The sequence below is a fragment of the Balearica regulorum genome, chromosome W, assembly GCF_011004875.1.
Source record: "Balearica regulorum gibbericeps isolate bBalReg1 chromosome W, bBalReg1.pri, whole genome shotgun sequence".
Taxonomy (NCBI): domain Eukaryota; kingdom Metazoa; phylum Chordata; class Aves; order Gruiformes; family Gruidae; genus Balearica; species Balearica regulorum.
In genome coordinates this window covers 5,578,091-5,587,042 of record NC_046219.1, presented here as the reverse complement: position 1 = coordinate 5,587,042, position 8,952 = coordinate 5,578,091, and the positions used below count along the sequence as shown (strand labels likewise).

At 36.4% G+C, this 8,952-nt stretch overlaps 1 protein-coding gene across 3 annotated transcripts in view; it reads right to left on the bottom strand.

Annotated features, from left to right (window-relative positions):
* Window positions 1–647: 647 nt before the first annotated feature.
* LOC142599145 (chromodomain-helicase-DNA-binding protein 1-like) overlaps window positions 648–8,952 on the bottom strand; it is a 107,992-nt gene continuing 99,687 nt past the window's right edge. For all 3 annotated transcript variants that reach the window (XM_075738844.1, XM_075738842.1, XM_075738843.1), the window contains 5 exons: window positions 5,822–6,000; window positions 3,820–3,916; window positions 3,557–3,614; window positions 2,367–2,577; window positions 648–2,168 (listed from right to left, as the gene is read on the bottom strand). In XM_075738844.1, coding sequence (XP_075594959.1) covers window positions 1,805–2,168; window positions 2,367–2,577; window positions 3,557–3,614; window positions 3,820–3,916; window positions 5,822–6,000 — 909 coding nt within the window. In that variant the 3' untranslated portion in view covers window positions 648–1,804. The remainder of the gene's footprint in view (window positions 2,169–2,366; window positions 2,578–3,556; window positions 3,615–3,819; window positions 3,917–5,821; window positions 6,001–8,952) is intronic.

Below are 8,952 nucleotides of genomic sequence, written 5' to 3'. Positions count from 1 at the left end.
AATATAGCTACACTGATGGTGAAGCAGACCTAGTGGGACTGCTCTACTGATGTGTTATCATAGTGGATCCAAGATTCCAGCTCACTACCCAAACTATAAGAACTAGGCAGTGGTTGTAGATGCTCCAACTTCTAGATTTTCACCATTTGAAGAGGAAGATGCATAGCACACATGCACAACATTACTAGGCACCACTAGCTAAACACTGCTTCAGCAATTAAGCTCAAAAGCAGAGTTCAAAACCCTCCCAACCCTAGGAAGATGATGAGCTAAGAAATGAAGAAGCATTAATTATCTGAGTTGCAGCCTACATTAAATTAGCTTAAATGTACTTGGCTAAACGATTATTAACTTAGAATGTGCAGCAGCTGTGCCTACAGTGAGATCATAACAGACAGGTACTCTGAAGAGGTTTTGGTTCAATTTTAATGCTTTCATGCAAACTTGGTTAATTGGAAAAAAATGCTCAACACATTGCAAGATGAGAAAAATTGGAGCAACATATTAGCTCCAATCACATGATGCCAGGGTAGATATTTATCTTCCCTAATTGTGTATTAAAATTTAGTAGTTAGAGTTTAATATTTTTATGGTTAAATGAGAAAGGTACACTGTAGAAAAACACCAGCAGAAAACAAGAGCCCACATATCTTTTTAAATTTAATTTGTCAGATAGAAGTTATTGATGTACAATCAGTGTGCATTGTAATAATTCTATTAATAGAAAGCTATTCAAATCTAAAATATTAACTGGCTGCATAGCACATTTGACATTATTGCCCATTTTAAGAGGGAAAACAACTATATTTCCAATAAATTTTGGCTGATTGGGATTCAGAAGTGTTCAGATATTGAACACTCCTTTAAAACCAATGGACTAGAAAAAACTTTCCAGATCACAGTTTAGCTGAATATTTCCCACCATTTCATTACAACTAATCACAATATTGACAGTTTAATAGAAAAACAAACAAAAATGTATCTATCTGAAGCATCCAATAAAAAGGAGGCACTAAATGTAATAATAATGTTCCCTTTCCTCATTTTTGCATTCTAAACAGTGATTTCATAAAGATATTTTATTAAAAAGTGTTAGTACACTGACTTTGTTTCATGCTTGTGACAAGAAGGCCTGAGTTGGTGGGGAAAGGAACAAGCAAAAAAAAAAAAAAAAAGCTCATTTAATTAGTTTGCAATAATTTTTAGCCATTTATTTTATTTTGTAAAAAGGCATTATTACAACTAATCAATCACAAACAGGAGAAATCCTGGCTATTTTACAGTTATAGGTACAGAACTTAAATATTCAAGCTTGTGATGAAAAGCGGCAAGGTGGTTGCAGTGTACAATGTAAACAAATAGCTTTGGAAAGTGAACAAAGTCCTTGAGAATTCTTTACTAAGAAAACAAAACAAACTCCTCATTCCTTTCTGAAACATGATCACAGGTCAGTGTTTAAAAATTCATTTACAAACATAATTTAAACTGTGTTCAGCCTAAAAACAGTTTAATGAGATCCAGTCTGAATGGGGCAGTGTTGAGGTCCCTGTAAAAGTAAACATTTTCCATTTCTTAAAGAGGGGAAGAAAAAAAAAAAGTGCCACAACATTTGCATCACAGTGCAGCATGAACTTTAAATACAAAAATACTTTTCTATTGTTGGGATAATAGACCTTGCATCCTGGAAAGAAGTAACAATACTGCTACTGACCATCCAGTCCATATCTTTGAAATCACATAAGGCAATTACTGTGTTAGCTTACTGTATATGGCTAAAAGAAGGTCCAGAAAATGTTGGTCTTTGTTATGTTTTCCGGCTGCTCCATGTATGTTCGGGCGTACTTTTGTGATCTGATGAGTGTTCAAATGGAGATCTGTGTCCTAAAGGAGATCTTGAACCATAAGGAGACCTCTGATCCAATGGTGACCTTGGGCCACTACCAGAAGCTCTGTGGTCCATTTGCCAGTCTGAGTGGTACCTATAATCTCTGGAAGATTTATGATGGCTGTATTCTGAAGTGGAATGGTGATCTGAATGTATCCTGTGGTCTGAATGGGAACGGTGATCTGAATGAGGCCGACTGTCTTTTAAACTTCCTTCCAGGTTTGACCTGTGATCTCTGCTCCTGTGGTCATCAAACTTTCTATGTTTACTATCACTATAGTATCTGAAAAGATTTACTTATATTAGTATTACCGAACACATAGTAAGAACTACAATTATTTCAATTCGTCAGAACTGCATTAGTTAAATTTCTTTGCAATTCTGCGTTACTCAGAAAAGATACTTTGGTGCTTACTACAAGCATACTGCAAAACCAGGAAGGGAATTCTTAACAGATTTTACAATTGCTGAAACAATTTACCTGCTGTCTTGTTTATAGTGATCCCAGTCTCTGTGTTCTTTTCCATTGCTGAAGGCTGAATAGGACCTTTTCCTAGAGTCACATTTCTTATAAGCATCTCCCTGATGCCTGTCCTTATGATGATCATGGTATTGTGACAAATGTCTATCAGAAGAATAACTGTCCCTGCTACTGTCATCATGATTTGTATTCTCTTTCAGTCTTTCAACATCTGTTTAATAAAGCAGAGGTTATAAGGAAGTCTCATACACTATAAATTTTTTCTTCACCAATTCAAACAGCACTTCTACTTGTCAGATTTAAAGCAATTTAAAAAACCAATATAATTTGACAGGAAAAAAGATCTAAATAATTGAAAGACAAATGTACTAATGTGAGTGAACTGAGAGAAACCTAAGAAGTAAATAGAAGGCAAGCAAGCTAGAAATGTAGATATGTAGGGCTGAGAAACTAAAATTTTCCACCTTACAGACTGAACGGAGAGGATCAGCATGGTCCAAATGAGCAGTGAGAAGAGACCAGGTGCCTTTAGTAGAGCAATTTTAGACAGAATGGTAGGAAGTTCCTCTCTAAGGAGAGATAGCCCTAGCATGAACATCAGTTTTAGAGGTACACTTTGTTAATGAAAGGTTTTTAGTGGTATTCCTAAAATACATTATACTGATTTTAAACCCATGATAATATACTCAAGGTTTTACATAACATGATATAAACCCAAGTATTACAAGAAGTCAAGTGTGGGAGCATAGAAAACCAGTATTATTGTCAACAATAAAAGACATACCATATAACTGATTGCTAACCATGACTTCAGGGAATATCTTTCTTATGATATGGTGACATTACAACTGCTACAAACAGGTACAGAGCCTCCAAGAAGTTTAAAAGTGTTGAGCTGGCCTCTCTCCCTCCTCAAAATTAAATACAAAAAAGTGTTTTGTTTGTTTGGGGTTTTTTAATTAATTTACTTTAAAATAACGGCCAAATAACTTGCTACAAAAATCAGTAAGTACCAAGTTCAGTCTGTGCTCAGTTGAATTTCATCAGCAAACTAGTGAAGTTATGCTAAGTCAGCCTATCCCTATGCTATCCAACAGTATGGGAGTTCTAGGAGACAGTTTTAAACTTATTTCATTTTACATACTGTCATTTAAGATATCCAGCACAATAATATGCTCAATATTTCTTACCTGGATTTCTAATTACATGTGTATTCATGTTGCTGCTAATATTCTGGTCACTGTGTTGCTAAAAGAAACAAGTACAAAAATTGTCATTGATAAATCCCAAAGTTGCATCTGAATCCTTCAGAAAATATCATAAGAAAACAGACTAGTTTACTATGAACAGTAAAATACACTTCAAATATATTGAGTGTACTCAATTGATACTTAATAAATCAGTTATAAAACTTACAATATATATTTGCATATTTAGAGTCTGAAAGTATTACCTGAGATTCTTGGCGTTTTTTGATTGCATGTTTATACAGCTTGTGCAGCTTTCTGGCATCAAATTCTGTAAACTTAGAGACAAAAATCCACAAGTTTCTGAGGAAAAAGAGAGAGAGGTTATAATTCTTCCATATATTAGTTTTTATTGTATCATACAACAGAACATGGACTTAAATGAAATTATTTCAACAGTACTTCAGTAAACTGAAATCATTGTAAAGTCTGTTACACAGAATATTACCTAGCTGCACAGCAAACATTACTTAGCTGTATTTCAAACATTTGAGAAATTAATTCCCTTAATAATTTGTGATTTTGTAATATTTATCACAATGACTGCAGAATGCAAAGTACATGAAAAGTAGTATTAATGGCAATTGTGTTAATAGAATGATTTGTGCAACTGCATAAAAATGTAGTTTTTGATCTGTTGTGCAAGTCTTCTGAAAGATTGTTTGAAATATGTCAGAAAACTTGAGTATTTACTACTCAAGAAAGATTCTTCCAAACTTGAAATCTCTTGCAGTGTAAGAAATTTGACCTACATGCCTAATTTCCGACAGATATCAGGGACAGGATTTTTCCACAGAATTCCAAAGCCTGGTCAAAGCTTTTGAAACCAAATGAGAAATCTGAAAGAGAATGGAAGTAGCATGGCAAAAACTTTGATCCTAATCTATGCTATTAAAGAAAAGGAAAATAAATCAACTCTTTTGGTGTCAAGAAGCCAAAACCCTAAAGACAACATTTGCTTCTATGATTGCAGACACCAGATCTAAAGTCTACAATTCTTTTAGCAAGCTTTACAGGTGGAGTGTTTAAAAGACTACAGAATATTACTGTTCTAATTAGTGTTTAGTTCAGAAACATCTCAAGTGTTTAGACTTAAGAAGCATCTATCTGCTCTTTCACCGTGATGATCTAAACATTATAGTTTTGGCCTAGAGGTTTGCAAAAGTAGATGCAACCAGTCAATGGTGTGCCCAATGACATCTGTATAAGAAATATAGAATTAATACCTTTACTAAATTCTATGTCTTATTAAAGACAGATAAAAGACATATTTTAATAATCTATGTATGGTACTGTAGCATTATTATGAATTAATAGCTCTACTATGAATTTCCACTTAAAGAAATATAATGTTTACCAAGGTGTCTTTAAGACATGGATATTGTTTTTGTATTTCAGTTCACTCTAATATTTTGAGGCAAAGCAAGTACAAACAGCAGAAATATTCTACGTTAACAACAGTCTGCAAGGAAATTAAACACTTGACTGAGTGTTGTATATGGAAGTGCAGGATAGATTTGCAACCATAAAGGATTAAAGTGCACATTATGATAAAACTAACTCAAACGGTATTAAGAACTTAACAACAAAATATAACAAGTTTATAAACCAACATTTTTCTTATTTTTTCCGAAGTTATCACCTCATAGATGCATAAGAACACTTAAAACTCTTCTTTCATTTTGAAATACATCTCTGAGTATGTTATGATAAATGGTTTTTATAAAATCATAGTTAATATCTGATTTCATTTCAGAGTATATTTTTAAAAAGAATAAAGGATTCTGCAACTCAAAATCATTCTAACTTCAACACACAAATTTATAATGGCCTATTTTTAGCATGAATAAAAACCAACCAACCAAACAAACGTCAAAGTTGAAAAAGCCAGATTCTTTAATGATATGAACTCTTTTCCACTACACATTAAATATACTCTAAATAGTTATTTTCTGTTTGCTTTTGGTTTTAAGAAGTAAGATGACTCCACCTACTGGACAAAATGCATTGCTATGCAAGTATGAAAAAGCGAATCCATTAAAAGCTGGAGCCATTTATAATCATCTTTTTATAACTCCTTATTTAATACAGCAGAAAAATACAAGAAAGGGAGAATAAGAAACAAGAGAAATAATTAAAAACTATTCTGTTTAATAGAAGCTATTATAGATTTTCCTTTTTCAAGAAAAATCATGCAGAATAACTTACTTTCTCCACTGTTTAATTTGTTCAGGATTTGTGTACTCCTTTAGACATTCAGTAATGTGGTCCCCAATTTTGATTAAGCACTGTCTAGTATGCTCCAGCTGTTCCCTTTCAGAAAGGCCTTTCTCCGGTCTATCCAGTTGTTTCAATGCTGCTTTGACAGGCCTCATTCTTTCTTTGCACTATAAAATGTAAAAAAGGAATACATTAATTCAAAGGAAAATAAAAAGATTAAAAAAAAAAAAGTAAAACGTGACCCGCCCTTATTGTGCTATTTATACAGGCAAAGACAGTACTATTATAAGCCAAATGAAAAACAAGTCTTCACTCACAGCTCTTTTAGTTTTACTACAAGGTTTCATTTGGAAAAAGTAGTATTTTAAATCCAGTTGAAAATTTACTCCTATATGAAAGCATTAGATTGTATGTAACAAACATTAAAGATTTAAGAAAGCACTAATGTAATATAAAAGATTTTCTGAGGGAAAGGAATTACTCAGTGTCAAGAATAAGTATGAGAATGTTTAATCTATTTTAAGTAGATACTTTCTGCAACAATGAAACTTGGCATTCAACAGAGGATCAGCATTCCTTCTCTGAGCAGTTTTTAAGCCTGAGTTCTATGCAGATACTGACAGAAATTGAGCTATCTATCTAGGATAAAGCTAGTTTAGGTGTGCCCAAATTAGTAACAGTGATGACAACACAGAGGTACCCGTAGATATATTTCATATGTGCATACTTGAATTTTCACACTAATTCAAACGTGTTAATAGTAAATGCAGATAAACCAGTTAGCATGTTTTAAATTATAGAATCGTGTGGTGGGTTGACTCTGGCTGGATGCCAGGTGCCCACCAAAGCCACTCTATCACTCCCCCTCCTCAAATGGACAGGGGAGAGAAAATATAACGAGAGGCTCATGGGTTGAGATAAGGACAGGGAGAGATTGTTCACCAATTACTGTCATGGGTAAAACAGATTCAACTTAGGAAAAAAAAAAAAGAAAAATCTAATTTATTACCAAGAAAACAAAGTAGAGCAATGAGAAATAAAATCAAATCTTAAAACACCTTCCCCCTTCCCATCCCTTCTTCCTGGGCTTAACTTCACTCCCGAATTCTCTACCTACTCCCCCCAAGCAGCACAGGGGGACAACAGGGAATGGGGGTTGCAGTCAGTTCATCACACGTTGTTTCTGCCACTCCACTGTCTTCAGGGGGAGGACTCCTCGCATTCTTCCCCTGCTCCAGCATAGGGTCCCTCCCACGGGAGACAGTCCTCCATGAACTTCTCCAACATGAGTCTCTCCCACAGGCTACAGTTCTTCACAAACTGCTCCAGCGTGAGTCTCTCCCACGGGGTGCAGACCTTCAGGAGCAGACTGCTCCAGCATGGGTCCCCCACGGGGTCACAAGTCCTGCCAGCAAACCTGATCTGGCATGGGCTCCTCTCTCCACGGGGCCACAGGTCTTGCCAGGAACTTGCTCCAGTGTGGGGTCACAGCCTCCTTCAGGTGCCTCCACCTGCTCCAGTGTGGGGTCCTCTATGGGCTGCAGGTGGAATCTCTGCTCCCCACCACCCTCCCTCCATGGGCTGCAGGGGGACAGCCTGCCTCACCATGGTCTTCACCACAGGCTGCAGGGGGATCTCTGCTCTGGCACCTGGAGCACCTCCTCCCCCTCCTTCTGCACTGACCTTGGTGTCTGCAGATGTTCTTACATCTTCTCACTCCTCTCTCCGGCTGCAAAAGCTCTCCCTAACTGTTTTATTTTCCTTCTTAAATATGTTATCACAGAGGCGCTGATTGATTGGCTTGGCCTTGGCCAGCGGCGGGTCCGTCTTGGAGCCGGCTGGCATTGGCTCTATCGGACAAAGGGGAAGCTTCTAGCATCTTCTCGCAGAAGCCACCCCTGTAGTCCCCCCACTACCAAAACCTTGCCACACAAACCCAAAACAACTTGCTTGGAAATACCATTCAATCACCATGGCAAGGTAGACAGATGAAATGCATATTTTTACCTGTCACAAGGTAAACAAGAAGTCAAATGAGTTAGCCTCAACAACCCACAGCAGTAATTTCCATTTGGAAAAGTAAACATGCTAATTAGATTGCATCTGACCATGGCATAATGACGAATATACCTTCTAAAACAGAGGGCGTGGCCAAAAAAATGTTCTATATTCAAACTCAACCTAGAATTGCTCCCACTAAGGAAGAGAGGCAAGTCTGTATATCCAGAATCAAAAATATCAGAGGTTTTGGAGAACATCACCATCACTGTGTCAACATCTAGGGACAACTCAAAAATCAGTGAAGTTGTTCCATTACCAGTTCATGCCATTAAGTAATTAAGCAGCTACATTACATATTGCGCTAACCGCAGCTTAAAGCAACCTTTAAAAAGACAGTTTACAAAGTAGACTGCTGAAGTTAAGTGGAGAGGTGAACAGAGAAGTGTAATTGTACATGGGAATCAAGTGATTTTCAGTCACCTAGCCACATACAAGATATCACGTAAATTACGGATGAGTCACAACATTTAGATAAAAAACAAAAAGCCCACATAAATAAAGTTGTCAGTACCATACTGATGAGACACCAAGATAATTTGCCTCTCACAGCCAGCACCACTGTAAACCTAGTAAACCTGTCTGGCAGTAACAGACAACTGTTGAGACCTGAATGATAGAACTTCCATAGCAGAAAACCCATAGCAGCTGCTCAAACTGACTCCTTAGCATCTTTCCAAAGGCCCCACTCAACCTATAAAACTTTACATAGATTGAGTTTACCTACCTTTTTTTCTTCCAATATCGATTCTGTTGTGGTCAAAAGTAGTGATATAAGTGAAATTCTTTTGGTATCAGAGGTATTACTCTGGTAAGATATTTCTAAGGAACTTAGGATTTGTTCCTTCCTCTAACACAGGAAGTCTGTAATACTTCAACAGCAACTTTGAAACTTAATTTCTCTTAGAATCATAGAATCATTTTGGTTGGAAAAGACCTTTAAGATCCAACCATTAACCTAACACTGCCAAGTCCAACCACTAAACCATGTCCCTAAGCACCACAGCAACGCATCTTTTAAATACCTCCAGGGATGGTGACTCAACCACTTCCCTGGGAGG